The sequence below is a fragment of the Callithrix jacchus genome, chromosome 5 (assembly GCF_049354715.1).
Source record: "Callithrix jacchus isolate 240 chromosome 5, calJac240_pri, whole genome shotgun sequence".
Classification (NCBI taxonomy): Eukaryota; Metazoa; Chordata; class Mammalia; order Primates; family Cebidae; genus Callithrix; species Callithrix jacchus.
In genome coordinates this window covers 94,424,398-94,449,135 of record NC_133506.1, presented here as the reverse complement: position 1 = coordinate 94,449,135, position 24,738 = coordinate 94,424,398, and the positions used below count along the sequence as shown (strand labels likewise).

Below are 24,738 nucleotides of genomic sequence, written 5' to 3'. Positions count from 1 at the left end.
GTCCCAGTAATGCCCCTTAGAGAAAGAACAAATAATCTTTTAAAATAGGGCCAGGCACAGTGGCTCACGCCTATAATCTTAGCACTTTGGCAGAGGTGGGACAATTATTTGAGCTCAGAAGTTTGAGACCACCAGCCTGGGCAACATAGTGAGACCCCATCTCTACAAAAAAATGAAAATATTAGGCATAGTGGTATGTGCCTGTAGTCAAAGCTACTTGGGAAGCTGAGGTGGGAGGATCACATAAGACCAGGAGGTGAAGGCTGCAGTGAGCTGTGATAGAGCCTCTACATGCCAGCCTGGTGACAGACAAGATCCTGTCTCAAGAAAACAAAAAATTCGCATTATTTTACTTTTAGATAAATGATCCATATTCATTGTATAGAAAAGAAAGGGACAACTCTGGTTTCTCTTCAGATCACATAAATCTTTCATCTTTTACTAAAGATTTCCGTGGAGAGGAACAATTCTGGGTCTTTATCCAATTTTTTGTTTCGGCAAGGCCATTTAAAAAAAAAAAAAGAAAAAAGAAAAGGACCAGTGCAGTGCAGTGGCTCATGCCTATAATCCCAGCACTTTGGGAGGCTGAGGCAGGTGGATCACTTGAGGCCAGGAGTTCAAGACCAGCCTGGCCAACATGGTGAACCACATCTCTACAAAAAATACAAAAATTAGCTGAGCATGGTGGCATGCCCCTGTAGTCCCAGCTCCTCAGGAGGCTAAGCTGGGAAGATTTCTTGAGCCCAGGAGGTACAGGTTGCAGTTACTTGGGAGGCTGAGGCAGAAGGATAGTTTGAGCTATCGGAGTGGGCAACAGAGTGAGACCCTGTCTCAGAAAAAAAGTTTTTCACACCTTTCAGAAAAGTGTTAAGAAGAATGCACACCACCATGTACAACTAATTTTTTCATTTTTAGTAGAGATGGGTTTTACTATGTTGCCCAGGCTGGTGTCGAACTCCTGGGCTCAAGCAATCTACCCTCCTCGGCCTCTCAGAGTGCTGGGAGTCACTACACCAGCTAATGCTAGTTTTATAAGACAAAATAAAAGATTTCTGATTAAATAGACAAGAAAAGATCTGTTTATTCGTTTTCACAATTTATGCTATAAAAAGATGGCTTACCTTGTTTTTACTCTAGAGGGATTTAAAGATCCAGCTCTCTACACTTCCTGGTTAGAACCTGTTCATGCTTTCAATGTGTGGAAAACCCAGCGGGCCTTTAGCAAATATGAGAAGTCTGCAGTGTTGGTCAGCAATAGCCAGTTCTTGGTAAAACCACTTGATATGATTGTGAAGAAGGCTTGGAATATGTTTGCTTCAAAGTAAGTATAAAATAAGTCTACAAACCCTTCTAATCTTTAAGCAGATGCTGTAGTGTTAAAGCATGAGGTAGAATCTGCAGGAGTGATGGTTACTACTTTTTAGGTGTGAAGTTTTGGGCACGTGACTTCAGGCTTCATTTCCTGATCTGTGTAAGTGGGTCCTAACTGAGGGAATTTCTGGTGAGGGTTAGGTAAGATGATCTTGTAAAACAGCTAGTACAGTGCCTGGCTAGTAAATGCTCAATAATTGTTTGACGTAATTAAAGTAGAATTTCACTATAAAGCAGGGACAATAAGGTAGTTTTCAAAAATAAGATTCGGCCAGACACAGTGGCTCACACTTGTAATCCCAGCACTTTGGGAGGCCGAGGAGGGTAGATTGCTTGAGCCCAGGAGTTCGACACCAGTCGAACTCACTTAGTGAGCAGATGACTAAGGTGAGCAGATGACCTGAGCAAGACCAGCCTGGCCAACATGGTGAAACCCTATCTCAGTTAAAAATACAAAAATTAGCTGAGCATGGTGGCGGGCACCTGTAATCCTAGCTACTTGGGAGGCTGAGGTAAAGACAATCGCTTGAACCCAGGAGGCAGAGTTTCAGAGAGCCATGATTACACCATTGCACTCCAGCCTGGGAGACAAGAGCGAGACTCCATCTCAAAAAAATTTTTTTTAAATAAGATCTGGCTGGGCGTGGTGGCTCACGCCTGTAATCCCAGCACTTTGGGAGGCTGAGGCAGGCAGATCATGAGGTCAAGAGATCGAGACCATCCTGGCCAACATGGTGAAACCCTGTCTCTACTAAAAAAATACAAAACTGCCAGGCGCGGTGGCTCACGCCTGTAATCCCAGCACTTTGGGAGGCTGAGGTGGGTAGATCACCAGGTCAAGAGATCGAGACCATCCTGGTCAACATGGTGAAACCCCGTCTCTACTAAAAATACAAAAAAAAAAAAATAGCTGGGCATGGTGGCGTGTGCCTGTAATCCCAGCTACTTGGGAGGCTGAGGCAGGAGAATTGCGTGAACCCAGGAGGTGGAGGTTGCAGTGAGCCGAGATCACACCATTGCACTCCAGCCTGGGTAACAAGAGCAAAACTCCGTCTCAAAAAAATTAACAAAATTTAGATGGGCATAGTGGCGCACGCCCGTAGTCCCAGCTACTCGGGAGGCTGAGGCAGGAGAATTGCTTGAACCCGGGAGGCAGAGGTTGCAGTGAGCTGAGATCGCGCCACTGCACTCCAGCCTGGTGCCTGGCAACAGAGTGAGACTCTGTCTCAAAAAAATAAAGTAAAATCCTTGGGTGAGTGGAAGATCCTGATGTTCCTCAATAAGATATATATATGGTTAAATTCAACTCGGTTTGATACTAAGAAATGGCTACTTCATATGAACAAATATTTTAGCAAATTTCTTGATCTCTACCACAGTTAACGTAAAAGCAGAGTTCCTCAAATGACTGGACAAGGCCTCTAACTCTCATTAGCTTGAATACCCCAGGGCCCAGCCATCCTGCCTGTGACCATTCCATAAAGCCCACTCTGCAGGGCCGTGAACTCTGTCCTCTTCTGGTGTCACTCCCTTCCTACTCTAATTAAATGGTAGCAGACATTATTATGTCAATTTAATTCATGTCTACCCTTGACATTCTTTGTGCACATGATTTTTGGGCCTCAGAACATTTGTGGGGAGCATCAGGACACAGTGGCTCACGCTTGTAATCTCAGCACTTTGGGAGGCCAAGGCAGGTGAATCACTTGTAGCCAGAAATTTGAGACTAGCCTGGCCAACATGGTGAAACCCCATCTCTACTAAAAATATAAAAATTAGCCAGGTATGGTGGCGCGGGCCTGTAATCCAGCTACTTGGGAGGCTGAGGCATGAGAATCACTTGAACCCAGGAGGCAGAGGTTGCAGTGAGCCAAGATCATGCCACTGCACTCTAGCCAGAGCAACAGAGCAAAACCCTGTCTCAAAAAAATAATAATAATAATAATAAAGAACATTTGGGGGGTGGGTGGGATTGGGAGGACCACCCTGGAATAACTATAAATTAAATGTCCTGGGGGGCACCTGGGAGACTTCACTTTATTCCTAGAACGGGATTGATGTGTTTTCTCATTTCAAGCCTTACGTGAAACTTCAGGCACTTTTCAGAGTTTACACTGAACATGGGTGTTATGTCTATCCTGGGTAGACAGCCAAATCTGAACATGTTGCTCTTTCCTTGGTGCCTCTTCTTGCCAATTTCTTGGACACTAAAAAATCAGGGAGCTTGACATAAATTTTGAAAGTTCACTAATCTTTGGAGTAAACAAAGCAAATGTAAGACTTCTAAGAGATTCTGTAATCTTTACGTGTTCATGAGCTAGAAAACGTCTGTTTATTGTTTAAGAGTTACTCATTTGCCTGACATTTTTTATTTTGTAATTTCTGTGTTTCTTTTTCACCTGGCCAGAGCCTACATTCATCAGTACACAAAATGTGGAATTGAAGAAGAGGACTTTTTAGACAGTTTCACGTTGTTAGAGCAGGTTATTGCCAGTTACTGTAACCTCTGATCTGGAGCAATGGGAAAAGTATCATTTTCGGACTAAAATATTTTCAGTACTATTTTCTCTGTAAAGTTTTCAAAGTTCCATTCTGTTAAAGTAACCAGGTAGAATGCTGAGTCTGTTCTGTATACGATGCCCACAGAAAAGGAAGACAACTTTTTAAATGGAGAATAGCATGTTTTCAATGAAAACATCCACTTAGTATTTCATCTGTAAGAAAAAAATGGTGCTTTATTCTTTATTGTCTTATTTTTCACACTCCATTGTATATACTAGCATGAAAAATGGTGCTTTATTAAAGAACTTTGGGAAAACACTTTGCCAAGATGTTGGGACTCTGGAACTAGCCAAGAAAATAGAATATTCTGTTTTTCTACATGTTCCTGAATCTTGCCTCTTTACTCCAAAAATAACTCACAAAGCATGAACCAAATTGTCACAGTATCATTTCAAGCTAAGGAATTATAATTCTGCACTTAATATATTCATGCTTGAAATGAATGCTTTGAGCCACAAGAGGGAGATGTTGTCAAATCCTACAGTATGACCATGTATTTTGAATATTCTGTAACAGGGTAAGAGTTTCTACTCTAAGCAGCTATTTAAAAGTAAATGTGAGGATTTTGGTAATAAATGCTTATGCTTAAGTACAAAAGTAAATATGTAAATGTGTACTTCGTGTGCTTTTCTTAAACTTTTTGGGCATGAAAAAATTGGGTCAGATTTTGTTTTGGATCTTGGAACACCAGAGCAGAAATTGGTTTTATTCAACTGTTACTTTAAAATTACCTATAATGGTGGCTCACGCCTATAATCCCAGCACTTTGGGAGGCTGAGGTGGGCGGATCACAAGGTCAAGAGATCGAAACCATCCTGGTCAAAATGGTGAAATGCCGTCTCTACTAAAGATACAAAAAATTAGCTGGGCATGGTGGCATGCGCCTGTAGTCCCAGCTATTCAGGAGGCTGAGGCAGAATTGCTTGAACCCAGAAGGCGGAGGTTGCAGTGAGCCCAGATCGTGCCATTGCACTCCAGTCTGGTAACAACAGCGAAACTCCGTCTCAAAAAAAAAAATTACTTATAATGGCCTGGGCGCAATGGCTCACACCTATAATCCCACCACTTTGTGAGGGCAAGGTGGAAGACCACTTGAGGCCAGGAATTTGAGACCAGCCTGGGCAACATAGTAAGACCCCCATCTCTACAAAAAAAAATTTTTTTTTTTTTTTGAGACGGAGTCTTGCTGTTGTTACCCAGACTGGAGTGCAATGGCACGATCTCGGCTCACTGCAACCTCCGCCTCCTGGGTTCAAGCAATTCTCCTGCCTCAGCCTCCCAAGAGTAGCTGGGACTACAGGCGCGCACCACCATGCCCAGCTAATTTTTGTATTTTTAGTAGAGATGGGGTTTCATCTTGTTGACCAGGATGGTCTCGATCTGTTGACCTCATGATCCACCCGCCTCGGCCTCCCAAAGTGCTGGGATTATAGGCGTGAGCCACTGCGCCCGGCCCCCAAATTTTTTTAATTAGTTGTCTGTGGTGGCATACACTTGTGGTCTGAGCTATTCTGGAGATTTGGGTGGGAAGATCACGTGAGCCTGGGAGGTCAAGGCTGCAGTGAGCTGAGATCATCCCTCTGCACTCCAGCCTGGGTGACAGAATGAGACTCTGTCTCATAAAAAAGAAAAAAAAAAATAGGAATGAAATTACTTATAGGTATCCAGCTGGTATGGATGATGGTTATATGCTTTTCAATAAAAGGGGTAGGAATTTTCACCTAAATTTTTCATAAGTTGAGAAAATTATCACCAAGGAAATATGGTTACTTGATGAAATTGACGCACAAGATTTGGTTTCACCCAAGACAAAACATGCTTAGAAATTGACAGCTGAGTTTGAAGGGAATGTTGTATTTCCATAAAACACATCACATGCAGTGTATTAACAAATGTAAAAATGAGAAATAGGAACATTTGCCCTTTCTGCCAAATCTACCAGTAGTGACTTTTATATGGAAAAATGACAGTTCACAGCTTCACTGGTTCTTCCTTTTCTTTCCATATGGAAATGATTACCTTTTTGCTGTTTTTCTTATCAACTGTTGCTATGATTTAAAATACTTAACCATATCTTATTTCTAAGGAATGTAAAAAGTGGTTTGTTCTGCTGCTAAAAGGCACACCCCACTGCTGCATTTCGTCAACCCAAGTATACTTGAAAAATAATTAGATCATAATTTTTACAAAACAAGTTAAAATAATTGTTTAAGCATTGAAGAGATCCAGACTGAAACAATTTCCCAGACTAAACCAGCATTTATGAAGATCCGTAACTGAATGTCTCACTAGGGTTTAATCCAATTCTGAGGAAACTTGCTAGAAGTTAACTTGAAAGAAAGTCATAAATTGAAGTCATTTGATATTTGAGAAAATTCATGAGGTACCAATAGGGGCAAGTATATTTCTAATTTGGCAACTCACGGAATCATTAGCAGGTGAATATTAGAAGTAAATCCCAACTAGACAGAGCTCTGGGTCCATTTACTTACGCTATCTGACCCCTTTTTTTTTTTATGATCCACAACTGCATTATTTGGTACGTATGGGTAACCATATGTATCAAATATATATTACATATTTTTTTTTCTTTTTCCTTTTTTTGAGATGGAGTCTCGCCCAGTTAACCAGGCTGGAGTGCAATGGCACAATCTCGGCTCACTGCACCCTCCACCTCCCAGGTTCAAGCATTTCTCCTGCCTCAACCTCCCGAGTAGCTGGGACTACAGGCTACTAGCATCTGCCATCCCACCTGGCTAATTTTTTGTAACTTTAGTAGATGGGATTTCACGATGTTGACCAGGCTGGTCCTGAACTCCTGACCTCGTGATCCGCCCACCTTGGCCTCCCAAAGTGCTGGGATTACAGGCGTGAGCCACCATACCTGGCCTTTTTCTTTTTTTAATTTTTTTTTGAGACAGGGTCTCACTCTGTCATCCAGGCTGGAGTGCAGTGACGCTCAGCTCATTGCGGCCTCAACCTCCCAGGCTCAAGAAATCCTCACACCTTAGCCTCACTAATAACTGGGACTATAGGTATGCACCACCATGCCCAGATAAGTTTTGCATTTTTGGTAGAGACGAGGTTTCCCCATGTTGCCCAGGCTGGTTTCAAACTCCTGGGCTCAAGCCATCCACCTGCCTTGGCCTCCCATAGTGCTGTGATTAACAGGCGTGAGCCACCACACCCAGCCAATACCTAAATAGTTTTAAGCTTGTGTTAAAACATTTACATTAAAAATAATTTTTTCTTGTCTATTTGGAATAACAAAATTTTTGCTCTTAAAGTTGTGGTTTTAAGTTAAAAATTAACACCAAGTGGCTGAGGTCAAAAGTTTCCAAATGGGGTGGCATTGGAAATGTACTTTGATTTGTGTGGAGATAATGGCCAGTCAGCCAGGACAACATTAGCTCCATTAGCTCCTGGGCTTACAGCTCCAGAAAACTTTGGAAATGTGATTTCTTAGATTACTGGGTAACTGGCACATTATCTTGTCAAACATTATTCTGCAGAGCAGAATGCACCCCAATGAACAGTGAGCACAGTATGAATGCAAACTTTCTTATCGTCAAGGTCTTTTCCTCTCTTATCTCCCCCCCCATCTGTGCTTTTCTCAAGAGCTTAAGCTGTAGAACCTGTTTTTTCCCATGCATCTGCCCCTCCCAGCACTGGGACCTCCCCGAAAACTCCCCTCTCCCATCCACCCTTACTATTCAATCTACAACATGTTTCTCCTGTATTTTACCCATCACTTAGAACTCAGTAAGTATGCCAACAATTCACTATTATCAACCAATTCATCCATTCAACTAGCATCTATTCAGTGCCAGGCACTGAGGAAGATGTTACTGATACAGGGATCAATGCTACATTGTCTGAATGAAGAAGCTGCTTTGGATGTTTGGTGCTACAATTCTAGCTTCCTTATGATTGCTTGTTATCTTGCCTGTGTGCATATTCACATTTTTTTCTAGGAAAGAATGTGGTCCAAGAAAGAATGAACTCAGAGCTCTGGTCTGGGCTAGACTCAAGTGTTGAAATGTCTCTTCACTAGCTCCATAGGCTCTATAAACTCTGCTCTGCAGTGCACATACCAGTGATTCTACTGACCACTGTCAGGTTTCCATATGCAAGTCTGGAGCCTGAAAGTCTGAAGTCCTGCTTGCCTCGGCTGATGTCTCCCACCCCCTGCCTGTGTTCACCATTGTCCCTGATCGCCCAGCAGAGCTTCTCTGAACAAGCCCCTCACCCAACCATGCCATCATAACTGTTCTTTTTTTTTTTTTTTTTTTTGAGAGATGGGGTCTCGCTATGTTGCCCAGGCTGGAGTGCAGTGGCTATTCACAGGTGCGATCTCACTACTGATCAGCACAGGAGTTTTGACCTGCTCTGTTTCCAACCTGGGCCGGTTCACCCATCCTTAGGCAACCTGGTGGTCTCCAGCTCCTGGGAGGTCACCATATTGATGCCAAACAGTGCGGACATCCGATCGGCATAGCGCACTATAGCCCAGAACTCCGGGGCTCAAGTGATCCTCCCACCTCAGCCTCCTGAGTAGCTGGGACTACAGGAACGTGCCACCGTGCCCGGCAACTGTTCTTATGATAATATAAATAGCTCTTACTCAACCCTGCCATTGTAACTGAACTTACTCTGCAACACCCCCGGCCCCCAAAAAAACTACCCAAACCTATCAAACCAATTCCTATCCCACTGCCCTTTACTAATGCCCTTTCCGGCCTTAGCCCACCTGCACCCAGGTGAATAAACAGCCATGTTGCTCACACAAAGCCTGTTTGGAAGGTCTCGTCATTCAAAGCGAGAGTTTTTCAGTATTTGGTGCCGGAAACCTGGGATGGGGGAACTCCTACGGAAGACCAAACCCCCATCCCTGTTCTTGTGCTCCCTCCATGAAGAGATCTGCCTGCCAACCTGGGGTCATCAGACCAGCCCACAGACGCACACCACCGGCTATTTTGGTAAGCAGTCTCTCTGGCTTTTCCATCCTTTTGTCTTTTCCTTTCCACTTCTCTGCCTTTCAGTTTCGTCCTTTTTCCACCGCAAAGACAAGGAAAATCAGGTAAACCAGGTTCTTCTTGAGGTTCATGAACAGAAAATCCTACGTAGGTCACGGATCCGGGAACCCAGTTTCCCCAGGGGTTTGACTATCGTGGAGACACATTCACCCTAGTCACTCACCCACCAGGCTCATGGCCGCTATTTGTGGCAGGTCAATGTAGAGGATGCTCTCTTTGACAGCTCACCAACGACAAGGTTCAACCCAGGCTCAACTAGGGACGCCTGTTGAGTGGCTGGGCTGTGTGCCTATTTTTGTCTCTGCTGCCTTTCCAGAACATGGGCAATCGTCCGTCCTCTATCCCTCCCTCCTCTCCGCTGGCCTGTGTTCTAAAAAACCTCAAACCTCCTCAACTGTCTCCTGACCTAAAACCCAAACGTCTCACCTTCTTCTGTAACACTGCATGGCCACAATACAAGTCAAACAACGGCTCCAATTGGCCAAAAAATGGCACTTTCAACCTCTCTATTTTACAAAATTTAGACAATTTTTGTTGCAAGACAGGCAAATGGTCTAAAATTCCCTACGTCCAGGCATTGTTTTACACTCCAATCCCTCCCTAATCTCTACTCCTTCTCTTCCCTTCCATCTGCCCCTCCTTCCTCCGGAGGTAAGCCAGAATCTTCCTTGTCCATCAACCCTTCCAATGGTTTTCCTCCCCGCCTGTCTGAACCAGACCCCAATCCAGAACCTAACCCCACCCCCAGAGCCTTCCTCCTCTTCCTCTGCCCACAACCCACCTCCTTATGCCCCTCCTGACACCTCCCCACCTCATACTCAGCCAGGCTTACAGTTTAGTCCCGTGCCCCTCCCCAACAATTCCCCCTTCCAGAGGCGGCTGGAGCCAAAGGCATGGTGCACATTCCTTTCTCCTTGTCCAGCCTTTCCCATACTGGCCACTGGTTAGGCTGCTTTTCATCAGATCCTCCAGTACTTAACCCAGTCCTATAATCTCACCTGGAGTAACTTAAATTTCATCCTTACTTCTACTCTCACCCCTAAAAAATGCTTAATTTGCATTTTATCACCCAATCAACCCCAACATTATGAAAATGTACAGAAATTAAAATCTGATCCTCAACCCCCACAGCAGGAATTAAGCAACTTCACCTTCAAGGTGTTCAATAATAGGGAAAAATCTGCCCGGAGGCAGCACATCTCAGAACCACAGATGCTTACCTCTTCCATAAGACAAACCCCAGCCACACCACCGGCTCACAGAAACTCCAAAGCACCCAGACTGTAGCGCATCCGGCCGCCCCTCCTGGACCTTGCTTCACATGTCAGAAACCTGGCCACTGGGCTGAGAAATGTGCGAGGCCCAGGATTCCTCCTAAGCCCTGCCCCATCTGTGCAAGGCCCCCACAGAAAGTCGACTGTCCGACTCACGTCGCTGCTCCCAGAGCTCCTGGAGCTTCAACCCTCAGCTTATTGGCCAAAAACTAACGCTGCCCGAGCATCTCAGAAGCCCCCTGGACCATCACAAACACCAAACTTCGGGGTCCATCCCCTTCTTAATCAACGTGGAGGCCACCCACTCCACCCTGCCTTGTTTTCGAGGCCCTGTCTCCTTGTGGGAATTGACGGCAAGGCCTCCGGGCCTCTCACAACTCCCCAGGTCTGGTGTCCATTAGGCCACATTCTTTCCCAATCATCCCCACTTGTTTAGTTCCCCTGTTAGGCCGAGATAGCCTAGCAAAATTGTCTGCCTCCTTAACTGTTCTGGGCTACAGCCACGCCTCATTGCCACCCTCCTCCCCAAACCCATACCTCCCTCAGTAGCTCCCCTTATGGTCCCCAGCCTTAACCCTAGGGTGTAAAACAGCACTTTCCCATCCAGTGCTACAAGTCACTCACCCCTCATCATCCCCTTAAAACCTAACCACACTAACCCCGCCCAGCCCCAGTACCCCATCCCACAACAGGCTTTAAAAACAAAGCCTGTTATCACGTCTATAGCAACCTGGCCTTTTAATTCACCCTCCTGCTTCTTCAGCATCTATACTCAAAGGGGTATCATGTATCGTCTTCCAAAGCCCAAATTTCTTCCCCATCTGTTATAATCTTTCACCAGCATACATGTGCTCTCCCTGCCAACTGTATCCAGTTAATTTCCCAAACCCCACCCCATCCACCAGACAACAGCTTCCCTCCTTGCAGGGTGTGGTTGCTACTTTCACTTCTGGATACCAGGTTTTTCTTTTTTCTTCTTCTTTTTTATTCTGCAGTTTTTGCAGGGTGCAGGATACCAGGTTTTTCTATTCTAACTAAGCCTTTGTATAAAGTCGCTAAAAAAAAAAGTATCCAACCCTATTAATCCTAAATCCTTTCCTCACTCCTTCTTTCACTCCTTAAAAAACTGCTCCCTACCTCTCCCCAACTTGTCTCAACACTGTTTCATTATATACTGCTAAAATCCAGGGCTGTGAGGTTGGGATTCTCACATACGAGCCAGGCCCATGGCCTGTAGCCTTTTCATACAAACAACTTTTTTTTGAGACAGAGTTTTGCTCTTGTTACCCAGGCTGGAGTGCAATGGCATGATCTCAGATCACCGCAACCTCTACCTCCTGGGTTCAAGCAGTTCTCCTTCTCAGCCTCCCAAGTAGCTGGGACAGCCGCACACCACCATGCCCAGCTAATTTTTGTATTTTTAGTAGAGACAGGGCTTCACCTTGATGACCAGGATGGTCTGAATCTCTTGACCTCGTGACCCACCTGCCTTGGCCTCCCAAAGTGCTGGGATTATAGGCGTGAGCCACCGCGCCCGGCCTTATACAAACAATTTAACCTAACAGTCCCGGGCTGGCCCTCATGACAACACGCAGCAGCAGCTGCCACCCTAATACTCTTCGAATCCCTCAGAATCACAGGCTATGCCCATTTACCCTCTAGATCTCACAGCCTCCAAAGTTTTCTCTTTATACCTCACACACTTACTTTCAGCCCCTCGCCTTCTCCAGCTTTATGCAGTCACCCCTACTACTTAAAAAGTCTGTTTCTGTTATTTTCTGTCTGACTGTGCTCAGATTCACCGCACTCATTGACTTTCACCCGCCCTGCTTTTGTTTAAGTTGCTGGTTTACACGTTTCCTCCAGGCAATTACAGCTAATATTTCACTCTTAACCTGGCTCCGGTTCTCTGCTCAAACCCAGTCTTGTTAATAAAAGTAAGTGGTTGCTTATATATACCACACGCTTCTTCATACAACCATAAAACCAAAAGCTCTCCCTCCACATACTTACCCTCCTCTAATACTTTCTTCCTCCTTCTCTTATTTAAACCCTGTGCTTTTCCAATTAATCTCTCAATTCCTACAAAATCGTATACAAGCAATAACCAATCAGTCAATATGACGAATGCTCCTTCTAACAACCCCTTTCCCAAAATCTCCCAGCAGTCCAAATTCTTTCCCGTGTTTAGGTTTCTACTCTGCCCCCAATCCCACTGGAAGAAGCCTTGAGAAACTTCCCCCTGCCCCAAAACCTGTTATCACCCCCTTCTCTAATTCTTTCTCTCTATATATAAAAAGACGGGTATGTCAGGTCTCCATATGCAAGCCTGGAGCCCGAAAGTCTGAAGTCCTGCTTGCCTCAGCTGATGTCTCCCACCCCCTGTCTGCATTTGCCATTGTCCCTGATCCCCCAGCAGGCCTTCCCCAAACAAGCCCCTCACCCAAACTTGCCATCTTAACTGTTCTTGTGTAATGTAAAAGTCTCTCCTCAGCCCTGCCGTTTTAACTGAACTTACTCTGCAACACCCCCGGCCCCCAAAAAACTACCCAAACCTATAAAACCAACTCCTATCCCACTGCCCCTTGCTAATGCCCTTTCGGGCCTTAGCCCGCCTGCACCCAGGTGAATAAACAGCCATGTTGCTCACACAACACCTGTTTGGAAGGTCTCCTCATTCAAAGCATGCGTTTTCAACAACCACCATGTGTATCACACTTGAATTCCTGTCCAAAATGTTGTTTTATTTATTTTTTGAGACGGAGTTTCGCTCTTGTTACCCAGGCTGGAGTGCAATGGCACGATCTCAGCTCACTGCAACCTCCGCCTCCTGGGTTCAGGCAATTCTCCTGCCTCAGCCTCCTGAGTAGCTGGGATTACAGGCACGCGCCTCCATGCCCAGCTAATTTTTTGTATTTTTAGTAGAGACGGGGTTTCATCATGTTGACCAGGTTGGTCTCGATCTCTCGACCTCGTGATCCACCCACCTCGGCCTCCCAAAGTGCTGGGATTACAGGCTTGAGCCACCGCGCCCGGCCCAAAATGTTGTTTTAAAACGTACTCCATATGTCCTTAACCCACTCTCTTCTCTCATGGGCCCAAGTTTGGCAGATACCCCTTCCTTTTTCTGCCACCTACCCATCAGATATGGCTTTAACTACTAGCTTGTCATTTTGGACCAACAATCATTTATTTTAATTTTTGAGATGGAGTTTTGCTCTTGTTGCCCAGGCTGGAGCGCAATGGCGCAATCTCAGCTCGCCACAACCTCCACCTTGTGGGTTAAAGTGATTCTCATGCTTTGCAGATGCCGCCGCCACCTGGAGCCTTGTCGTATCAGCCATGGTCAACCCCACCGTGTTCTTTGACATTGCCGTCGACGGCAAGCCCTTGGGCCGCGTCTCCTTCGAGCTGTTTGCAGACAAGTTTCCAAAGACAGCAGAAAACTTTCGTGCTCTGAGCACTGGAGAGAAAGGATTTGGTTATAAGGGTTCCTGCTTTCACAGAATTATTCCAGGGTTTATGTGTCAGGGTGGTGACGTCACACGCCATAATGGCACTGGTGGCAAGTCCATCTACGGGGAGAAATTTGATGATGAGAACTTCATCCTAAAGCATACAGGTCCTGGCATCTTGTCCATGGCAAATGCTGGACCCAACACAAACGGTTCCCAGTTTTTCATCTGCACTGTCAAGACTGAGTGGTTGGATGGCAAGCATGTGGTCTTTGGCAAGGTGAAAGGAGGCATGAATATTGTGGAGGCCATGGAGCTCTTTGGGTCCAGGAATGGCAAGGCCAGCAAGAAGACCACCATTGCTGACTGTGGACAACTTTACTAAGTTTGACTTGTGTTTTATCTTAACCACCAGACCATTCCTTCTGTAGCTCAGGAGAGCATCCTCCACCCCATGTGCTGGCAGTATCCTAAAATCTGTGCTCTCACTGCAGTTCCCTTTGGGTTCCATGTTTTCCTTGTTCCCTTCCATGCCTAGCTGGATTGCAGAGTTAAGTTTATGATTATGAAATAAAGACGAAATAACAACAACAACAAAAAAAGTGATTCTCCTGCCTCAGCCTCCCGAATAGCTGAGATTACAAACATGCACTACCACGCCCGGCTAATTTTGTATATTTAGTAGAGTTGGGGTTTCTCCATGTTGGTCAGGCTGGTCTTGAACTCCTGACCTCAGGTGATCCACCTGCCTCAGCCTTCCAAAATACTTACAGGGGTGAGCCACTGTGCCGGCCTATTTTATTTTGAGATAGGGTGTCATTCCCTTGCCCAAGCTGGAGTGCAGTGGTGCAGTCATGGCTCACTGCAGCCTCAATCTCCCAAGCTCAAGTGATCTTCCTGCCTCAGCCTCCTAAGTAGCTGGTGCTACAGTGATACACCACTACACCCGGCTAATTTTTATTAATTTTTGGTAGAGATGACGTCTCACTATGTTAACCAGGCTGGTCTCAAATTCTGAGGTTCAACCAATTCTCCTACTTTGGTCTCCCAAAGTGCTGGGATTGCAGGTGTGACCCACTGTACCTGGCCAACTAACAGTCATTTATGTTAAGAGATATTTCCTCAGCCGGGTGCGGTGGCTCACGCCTATAATCCCAGCACTTTGGGAGACTGAGGCAGGTGGATCACGAGGTCAAGAGATCAAGACCATCCTGGTCAACAAGGTGAAACCCCGTCTCTACTAAAAATACAAAAATTAGCTGGGCATGGTGGTGTGCGCCTGTAGTCCCAGCTACTCAGGAGGCTGAGGCAGGAGAATTGCTTGAACCCAGGAGGCAGAGGTTTCGGTGAGCCGAGATCGTACCATTGCACTCCAGTCTGGGTAACAACAGTGAAACCCCGTCTCAAAAAAAAAAAAAGAAAAGAGACAGAGATATTTCCTTATCTGTAGCAATCACATTGTTTCCTATAGGTTTTAGGAATGTGAGCTAAAAAAACATGGCTTTTTAAAAAATAAGATGGGGTTTCACCATGTTGGTCAGGCTGGTCTTGAACTCCCAACCTCAGGTGATCTGCCCACCTTGGCCTTCGAAGTGCTTGGATTACAGGCGTGAGCCACCACGCCCGGCCAGGTTTATTTTTTGAAATGCTTATAAGTTATTAGCTTCGGGGGGATCCTCAGTTCCCCGACCTTTCTTTTCATCTCTTCCTGTTTCACTGGCTCCCTAGAGTCTGAATGATTAGGACTTTCTATCTTTTCCCCTTTTCCACAGCTGGAATGCCATACACTGGCCTGACATTTTGTTTCCCAGCACTTTGGTAGGCCGAGGCGGGTGGATCACGAGGTCAAGAGATCGAGACCATCCTGGTCAACATGGTGAAATCCCGTCTGTACTAAAAATACAAAAAATTAGCTGGGCACGGTGGCGCCTGTAATCACAGCTACTCAGGAGGCTGAGGCAGGAGAATTGCCTAAACCCAGGAGGTGGAGGTTGCAGTGAGCCGAGATCGTGCCATTGCACTCCAGCCTGGGTAAACAAGAGCGAAACTCCACCTCAAAATTAATAAATAAATAAACCTTTTGGGACTGAATTATAAACTTTACCTAATATAAACCAAAAATAAAATTCTAAGCCTTCGAATGTCTTAATGGACCACACCTCTCGGCCAGGGCATTCCCTTGAAATGCTAACCTGAGGCCGGGCGCGGTGGCTCACGCCTATAATCCCAGCACTTTGGGAGGCCGAGGCGGGTGGATCACCAGGTCAAGAGATCGAGACCATCTTGGTCAACGAGGTGAAACCCCGTCTCTACTAAAAATGCAAAAATCAGCTGGGCATGGTGGTGCGTGCCTGTAATCCCAGCTACTCGGGAGGCTGAGGCAGGAGAATTGCTTGAACCCAGAAGGCGGAGGTTGCAGTGAGCCGAGATCGTGCCATTGCACTCCAGTCTGGGTAACAACAGCGAAACTCCGTCTCAAAAAAAAAGAAATGCTAACCTGAAAAACTATTTCAGGCCACAATGGAAAGCGGGTGGGGGTCGGACAGACTTACACCTTGTTTCCTTTAGGAAGTACTGACATTTTTTTTTTTTTTTTGAGACGGAGTCTCTCTCTGTTGTCCAGACTGGAGTACAATGGTGCCATCTTGGCTCACTACAACCTCTGGCTCCTAGGTTCAAGAAATTCGCCTGCCTCAGCCTCCTGAGTAGCTAGGAATACAGGCCTGTGCCAACACTCCTGGCTAATTTTTGTATTTTTTTCTTTTTAGTAGAGACAGGGTTTCACCATATTGGCCAGGTTGATCTCCAACTCCTGAGCTCAAGTAGTCCGCCCACCTCAGCCTCCCAAAGTGCTGGGATTACAGGCGTGAGCCACCACGCCTGGCCTCTTTTCATTTTTAAAATTTTCATTATTGGCCAGGCGTGGTGGCTCACGCCTGTAATCCCAGCACTTTGGAGGCCAAGGCAGGCAGATCACCTGAGGTTGGGAGTTCAAGACCAGCCTGACCAACCAACATGGTGAAACCCCGTCTTAAAAAATAATAATAGCCCGGGCGTGGTGGCTCACACTTGTAATCTCAGCACTTTGGGAGGCTGAGGTGGGCGGATCGTGACCAGCCTGACCAATATTGTGAAACCCCATCTTGAAAATAATAATAATAATAAAACAATTTTCTTTTTTTTTTTTTGAGATGGAGTTTCACTCTTGTTACTCAGGCTGGAGTGCAATGGCACGATCTCGGCTCACGGCACCCTCCGCCTGGTGGGTTCAGGCAATTTTCTTGCCTCAGCCTCCTGAGGGATTACAGGCATACGCCACCATGTCCAGCTAATTTTTTGTATTTTTAGTAGAAACGGGGTTTCACCATGTTGATCAGGATGGTCTTGATCTCTTGACCTCGCGATCCACTCACCTCGGACTCCCAAAGTGCTGGGATTACAGGCTTGAGCCACCGTGCCTGGCCTTTTTTTTTTTTTTTTTTTTCATTTTTACCAGGCTAGTCTCAAACTCCTAAATTCAAGCAATCCACCCGCTTCAGCCTCCCAAAGTGCTGAGATTATAGACGTGTGCCACCGCACCTAACTTTACATTTCTTTCTTTTCTTTTTTTTTTTTTTTTGAGGCGACATTTCGCTCTTATTACCCAGGCTGGAGTGCAATGGCATAATCTCGGCTCACCGCAACCTCCACCTCCTGGGTTCAGGCAATTCTCCTGCCTCAGCTTCCTGAGTAGCTGGGATTACAGGCACGCGCCACCATGTCCAGCTAATTTTTTGTATTTTTAGTAGAGACGGGGTTTCACCATGTTGACCAGGATGGTCTCGATCTCTTGACCTCGTGATCCACCCGCCTCGGCCTCCCAAAGTGCTGGGATTACAGGCTTGAGCCACCGCGCCCGGCCTCTTTCTTTTCTTTTTAATTGAGACGGAGTTTCTCTCTTGTTACCCAGGCTGGAGCGATCTCGGCTCACCGCAACCTCCACCTCCTGGGTTCAGGCAATTCTGCCTCAGCCTCCTGAGTAGCTGGGATTACAGGCACGCGCCACCATGCCCAGCCAATTTTTTTTTGTATTTTTAGTAGAGACGGGGTTTCACCATGTCGACCAGGATGGTCTCGATGTCTTGACCTCATGATCCACCCACCTCAGCCTCCCAAAGTGCTGGGATTAGAGGCGTGAGCCACTGCACCCGGCTCTTTTCTTCTTTCTTTCTTTCTTTCCCTCTTTCTTTCTCCTTCCTTCCTTCTTCTTTCCTTCTTTCTTCCTTCCTTTGCTTCTTTCTTTCTTGTTTTTTTTTTTTTTTTGAGACAGAGTCTCAGTCTGTCACTCAGACTGGAATGCAGTGGCACAATCTTGGCTCACTGCAACCTCTGCCTCCTGGGCTCAAGTGATCCTCCCACCTCAGTCTCCTGAGTAGCTGGAACTACAAGTGCATGTACCATGCTTAGCTAATTTGTAAATATTTTGTAGAGACGAGGTCCCATTATATTGTTGGGGCTGGTCTCAAACTCCTGGGCTCAAGGGATCCTCCCACCTCAGCCTCCTTAAGCTCTGGGATGACAGACGGGAACCACTGTGTCCAGCCCTTTTTTTTTTTTTTTTAAGCTTTTGAAATATAGCAAGTAAATTGCTTCAAAATTAGATATATGAGTTGCAGTATATTTCTATGAGACAGGCTGTTCTAAACCTTTCAGGAGCAAAGTGCTGGGAATTGTAGAAACTGGAGTTGAACAGAATTTGTCCTTACTAGATGAGGGGTCATGGGAACATGACGGTAAGAAACATGACATAAGGCAAAAGACGGGAGTTTCCTTTATTTATTTATTTTTTGTGTGTGATGGAGTTTCACTCTATAGCTAGGCTGGAGTGCAGTGGCACAATCTTGGCTCACTGTAACCTTCGCCTCCCGGGTTCAAGAGATTTTCCTGCCTCAACCTCCCGAGTAGCTGGGACTACAGGCACACACCACCACTCCCAGCTAATTTTTGTATTTTTAGTAGAGATGGGTTTTCACCGTGTTGGCCAGGATGGTCTCCATCTCTTGACCTTGTGATCTGCCTGCCTTGGCCTCCCAAAGTGCTGGCATTACAGGCATGAGCCTCCGTGTCCGGCCAGGAGTTTCCTTTTTGACAAAAAAGCCCTTTGCTTACGCTCGACTCATGCGATGAGTATGAAAGAGGCAGGATGTGACCTTAATTCAACAAACATCCACTGAACACCTGCAAGGAAGGACACTGCTAGGATGGGGTAATAATGCGTTACACCTGGCCTCTGGCCACTAGGAGGTCACCACTTGGCATATTCTTTGCTGCAGAGCATATGCCTGACTCATGGTCAAGACTCATGTTTACTGAACAGATTAACATCCATGTCTAAAAACTTTGGAAGAGCTGTAAAGCTGCAACACTAAAGACCCAGAGTGAAGCCCATTAAAGTTCCCATTATGAGACGATTTGAAGAGTGGAGGAATGTCTAGTAAATCAGAAGGTGGTAACAAGGAGTAGCAGTAAGAAACATCTTTGGGCCAGGTGTGGTGGTTCACACTTATAATCCTAGCACTTTGCTGTGGGTTGAAGTGGGCAGATCACTTGAGTCAAGGAGTTTGAAACCAGCCTGGCCAACATGGTGAAACCCGTCTCTACTAAAAGTACAAAAATTAGCCAGGCCAATTTTTTGGTGGTGCCTGTAATCTCAACACTTTGAGAGGCCAAGTTGGGCAGATAACTTGAGGTCAGGAGTTTGAGACCAGCCTGGCCAATTAAACTACAAAAATTAGCCGGGCATGGTGGCTCACGCCTATAATCCCAGCACTTTGGGAGGCTGAGGTGGGTGGATCACAAGGTCAAGAGATCAAGACCATCCTGGTCAACATGGTGAAACCCCGTCTCTACTAAAAATACAAAAATTAGCTGGGCATGGTGGTATGGGCCTGTAGTCCCAGCTACTCGGGAGGCTGAGGCAGGAGAATGCTTGAACCCAGGAGGCAGAAGTTGCGGTGAGCCGAGATCGTGCCATTGCACTCCAGTCTGGGTAACAAGAGCGAAACTCCGTCTCAAAAAATAATAATTAATTAATTAATTAACCAAGTATGGTGATGTGCACCTGTAATCCCAGCTACTCGGGAGGCAGAGGCACGACAACTGGTTGAGGCTGGGGTGATGGAGCTTGCAGCGAACCAAGATCACGCCAGTGCACTCCAGCCTGGGCGACTTGGTGAAACTCTGTCTAAAAAACAAAACAAAACAAAAAAAACCTTCTTTGTTCTGTAAATTATCACATAGATGGGATGTAGGAAGTCCTGGACACTCCAGATTCATCTAGGTGGCACAGGAAGAATGGAGAAATTCAAGACTAACTTTTGGGGTCTTTTTTTTTTTTTTTTTGAGACGGAGTTTCGCTCTTGTTACCCAGGCTGGAGTGCAATGGCGCGATCTCGGCTCACCGCTACCTCCGCCTCCTGGGTTCAGGCAATTCTCCTGCCTCAGCCTCCCGAGTAGCTGGGATTACAGGCATGCGCCACCATGCCCAGCTAATTTTTGTATTTTTAGTAGAGACGGGGTTTCACCATGTTGACCAGGATAGTCCGATCTCTTGATCTCATGATTCACCCGCCTTGGCCACCCAAAGTGCTGGGATTACAGGCGTGAGCCACCGCGCCCGGCATAACTTTGGGATCTTAACTGTCTCAACATGTTCTTCTAATGAACATTGCCTACTCCAGGGAAGACTGACAAATATGCCCCAAATATAAATGAAAGAGTTGCCGGGCTCTGTGGCTCATGCCTGTAATCCTAGCTCGTAGGGAGGCAGAGGCGGGAGGATAGCTTGAGCCCAGGAGTTGGAGACCTACCTGGGCAATATAGCAAGACCCCGTTCTCCACAAAAAGGAAAAAAAAAAAAAAAGGAAAAAAATAAAATAAAATAAATGAAGCAGTCTAAAAAAAAACTATATAAAATAGAAAACTTTTATGTATGAAAAAAGTTTTTTTTTTTTTTTTTGAGACGAAGTTTCGCTCTTGTTACTCAGGCTGGAGGGCAATGGCGCAATCTCGGCTCACCTCAAGCTTCGCCTCCTGGGTTCAGGCAATTCTCCCGCCTCAGCCTCCGGAGTAGCTGGGATTACAGGCACGCACCACCGTGCCCAGCTAATTTTTTTTTGTATTTTTAGTAGAGACGGGGTTTCACCATGTTGATCAGGATGGTCTCGATCTCTTGACCTGGCGATCCACCCGCCTCGGCCTCCCAAAGTGCTGAGATTACAGGCTTGAGCCACCGCGCCCGGCCAGAAGTTTTTACTTCTTTCTACAGAGACCAGGGATGTCTTTTATGCTCAGATGAATTCTTTATAATTGAAGAAGAAATGCCGAACATCTGAAAACGTCTTTGATCTCTTACATTTTTCTAAAAGCAGCACCCTCCCTTTTCCTTCTGCAATTTTGCAAAGTACTTCCATACACATTGTCCACCAGGAAGGCATCTCGTTATGTCTGATTCCATCAGAAAGCTGGGAACAGTGTCATTCCAATTCTCCCAGGCTTTGAGAACTATGCACCCATGTGGGAGTGAAATATACAAGCAGATCTCTCTCTGAACTCTGGGGCTCCTGGAGAGTGGTGTCATTGTGGTCACATGTTGTTTATTCTGAGCTCCTAGCCAGCCAGCTTCAATAAGCAATAACTCATTTACTGAAACATGTGAACAGTCCCAGCACCAAAGCAGCCAAATGGAAAGCCGCCTCGACCACATGCTCCAGAAGGTGTAATAAAGTCATGATTCTCCCTTTTGGCTTGGCAAAGGCAGTTGGGAAGATGCCCTCATGCTGACTTGGGAGCCCTCCTGGCTTCTGGGTTCTAGGTGGCTGCCACTGCTGTCTAGGCTAGCACTGCTAGAATCTTGGACTCCAGTAGAAACATACAGGAAATCACATTGCCAAACTTTTTTCCTTATAAAGACAGACGATCTATCCAGGAATTACCATCCTCTCAGTTCTCAAAGGGAGGGGCCATTGGTTAAGCCAGCAGGATACTGGGGAAAGGAATTTTAAAAGTTTATGGGCCGGGCGCGGTGGCTCAAGCCTGTAATCCCAGCACTTTGGGAGGCCGAGGCGGGTGGATCATGAGGTCAAGAGATCGAGACCATCCTGGTCAACATGGTGAAACCCCGTCTCAACTAAAAATACAAAAAACTAGCTGGGCATGGTGGCGCGTGCCTGTAGTCCCAGCTACTCAGGAACCTGAGGCAGGAGAATTGCCTGAACCCAGGAGGTGGAGGTTGCGGTGAGCCAAGATCGCGCCATTGCACTCTAGCCTGGGTAACACGAGCAAAACTCCGTGTCAAAAAAAAAAAGAGTTAGGTTTGTGCCCACCCAGGGACGCCTCCTCTAACTTTAGGACCGGGTGCGGTGGTTCATGTCTGTAATGCACTTTGGGAGGCTGAGGCGAGCAGATCATGAGGTTAAGAGATCGAGACCAACATAGTGAAACCTCATCCCTACTAAAATACAAAAATTAGCTGGACATGGTGGTGCACGCCTATAGTCCCAGCTATTCAAGAGGCTGAGGCAGGAGAATTGCTCAAACCTGGGAGGCGGAGGTTGCAGTGATCTGAGATCACGCCACTGCACTCCAGCCTGGTACCTGGCGACAGAGCAAGACTCTGTCTCAAGAAAAAAAAAGGAAACCTGAGATATGGAGGCCCCATCATCCTATTGGTCATTATCATCCCTCCACATGTTCTAAACAGAACAGTCTCTCTTCCTCAAACTTGTCCCCTTTATACGCCTGGCTTGGTAACGGGCATGCTGTCTTTTCAGTGGTTCTTTGGTTCCTTCTTCGCCTTTTAAAGTGCAGTGGTGCGATCTCAACTCACTGCTACCTCCACCTCCTGGGGTTCAAGTGATCTTCCCATCTCAACTCCCCAAGTAGCTCGAGCTACAGTAGTGTTCTGACCCACCCAGCTAATTTTTTGTATTTTTTTCTTTGAGACAGAGTTTCACTTTTGTTGCCCAGGCTGGAGTGCAAGGGTGCGATCTTGGCTCACTACAAACTCTGCCTCCCAGGTTTTCACAGTGTTGCCCAGGCTGGTGTCAAACTCCTGAGGTCGGGCTATCTGCCTACCTTAGCCTCCCAAAGTGCTGGGATTACAGGCATGAGCCACTATGCCTGGACTAGTAGCTATCTTTTTAAGGAATAGAATGGGAAGGCAGGTTTGCCCTAACCAATTCCCAGCTTGACTTTTCTCTTTGGCTTAGTGATTTTGGGGTCCCCCGATTTATTTTCCTTTCACCAGGCTTATGTTGTAGTGGGGCAAGCATCCCAAATGCAAGAAAACAGACAAATGTTGTGAATTAGGTCGGTACTTTAAGGAAACAAACAGAGAGTTAAGGCAGACTTACAGAGGACTCAGTGGAAAACCTGATCCTGCCTTTCTCCCCACCCTACACATAGCTCCCCCATTTGTTCTTTCCTGGCGTGTTAGGTTTTCTTCTGGTTAAAATATCTTTTGTCTCACTACTCCTACCTTGCCTACCTTGTCAATTCAAATACTACTCCCCTCAGAAAACTTTTTTTTTTTTTGAGACAGGGTCCCACTTTGTCACCTGGTCAACCAGGCTGGAGTGCAGTGGCACAATCTCAGCTCACTGCAACCTCTGCCTCCTGGGTTTAAGCAATCCTCATGCCTCAGCCTCCTGAGTAGCTGGGATTACAGATGCGCACCACCACGCCCAGTTAATTTGTGTATTTTTAGTAGAGACAGGGTTTTGCCATGTTGGGCCAGGCTGGTCTTGAACTCCTGGTGATAGGTGATCCTCCCACCTCACCCTCCTAAAAGTGCTGGGATTGGGCCGGGCGCAGTGGCTCACACCTGTAATCCCAGCACTTTGGGAGGCCGAGGCGGGTGGATCACCTGAGGTCAGGCGTTCGAGACCATCCTGACCAAGATGGAGAAACCCCATCTCTACAAATAAAAAAAATTAAAAGAAAAAAAAGTGCTTATAAGCATAAGCCACGGTGCCCAGCCCTATATTCACCCCTCTGGTGTAAGGTGCTGTGGAGAAGAGACAAAGTGGTCACTACAGATCTTTTCCCTCCAGGAACCCGCAGTCTTCTTAGAGATTTTATGCATATATGCAGATAATGATAATACAGAGTGAGGTGAGGGCCATAAGAAAGGAAGTGTGAAGAGACCATTGCTGAGGAGGAAAGATCAGAAAAGGGTTTCCTAGCCGGGTGCAGTGGCTCACCCCTGTAATTCCAGCACTTTGGGAGGTTGAGGCAGGTGGATCAATTGAGCTCAGGAGTTCGAGACCAGCCTGGCTAACATGCTGAAACCCTGTCTCTACTAAAAACAAAATACAAAAATTAGCTGGGCGTGGTGGCGCGGCCCTGTAGTCCCAGCTACTGGCGGGGAGTGGGGCAGCTGTGGTGGGAGGATTGCTTGAGCCTAGGAGGTGGAGGTTGCAGTCAGCTGTGGCCGTGACTGCACCACTGTACTCCAGCTTGTGCAACAGAGTGAAACCCTGTCTCAAACAAAACAAAATCTAAAACCCAAACTCAAGACTTTAAAATAGTTTGAAAAAGAAAAAAAGGACTGTAGAAATAGAAATTGCTTTTGTGCGGTGGCTTATACCTGTAATCCCAGCACTGTGGGAGGCCGAGGCAGATCAAGAGATCAGGAGTTCGAGACCAGCCTGACCAACATGGTGAAACCCCGTCTCTACTAAAATACAAAAAATTAGCTGGGTGTGGTGGCGCACGCCTGTAGTCCCAGCTACTCAGGAGGCTGAGAGAGGAGAATTGCTTGAACCTGGGAGGTGGAGGCTGCAGTGAGCCAAGATCGTGCCACTGCACTCCAGCCTGGGCAATAGTGAGACTCCATTTCAAAAAGAAAAAAAAAAAGAAAAAGAAATTGCTTTTACTCAAATGTGGTGGTATGTGCCTATAGTCCCAGCTACTCAGGAGGCTGAGGCAGGAGGATCACTTGAGCCCAGGAGTTGGAGTCTGGCCTGGGCAATGTGGGAGACTTAAAAAGAAAAAAACCTT

At 46.3% G+C, this 24,738-nt stretch overlaps 1 protein-coding gene, 1 non-coding gene and 1 pseudogene across 13 annotated transcripts in view; all 3 read left to right on the top strand.

Annotated features, from left to right (window-relative positions):
- The window catches only part of TUBD1 (tubulin delta 1), a 32,253-nt gene extending 27,718 nt beyond the window's left edge, over positions 1 to 4,535 (top strand). For all 12 annotated transcript variants that reach the window (XR_013535712.1, XR_013535709.1, XR_013535711.1 and 9 more), the window contains 2 exons: positions 1,138 to 1,321; positions 3,779 to 4,535. Coding sequence is in view for 7 of the 12 variants with exons in the window: in XM_035300688.3 (XP_035156579.1) it covers positions 1,138 to 1,321; positions 3,779 to 3,881 (287 nt within the window). In the remaining 5 variants the exon portion in view is untranslated. The remainder of the gene's footprint in view (positions 1 to 1,137; positions 1,322 to 3,778) is intronic.
- On the top strand, positions 398 to 513 carry LOC118154182 (U5 spliceosomal RNA). The gene has a single exon (XR_004744076.1). It is a non-coding gene; the product is annotated as a U5 spliceosomal RNA (small nuclear RNA).
- Positions 4,536 to 13,546: 9,011 nt separating the features above from the next.
- Positions 13,547 to 14,098, top strand: LOC100390881 (peptidyl-prolyl cis-trans isomerase A pseudogene; annotated as a pseudogene).
- Positions 14,099 to 24,738: the final 10,640 nt, after the last annotated feature.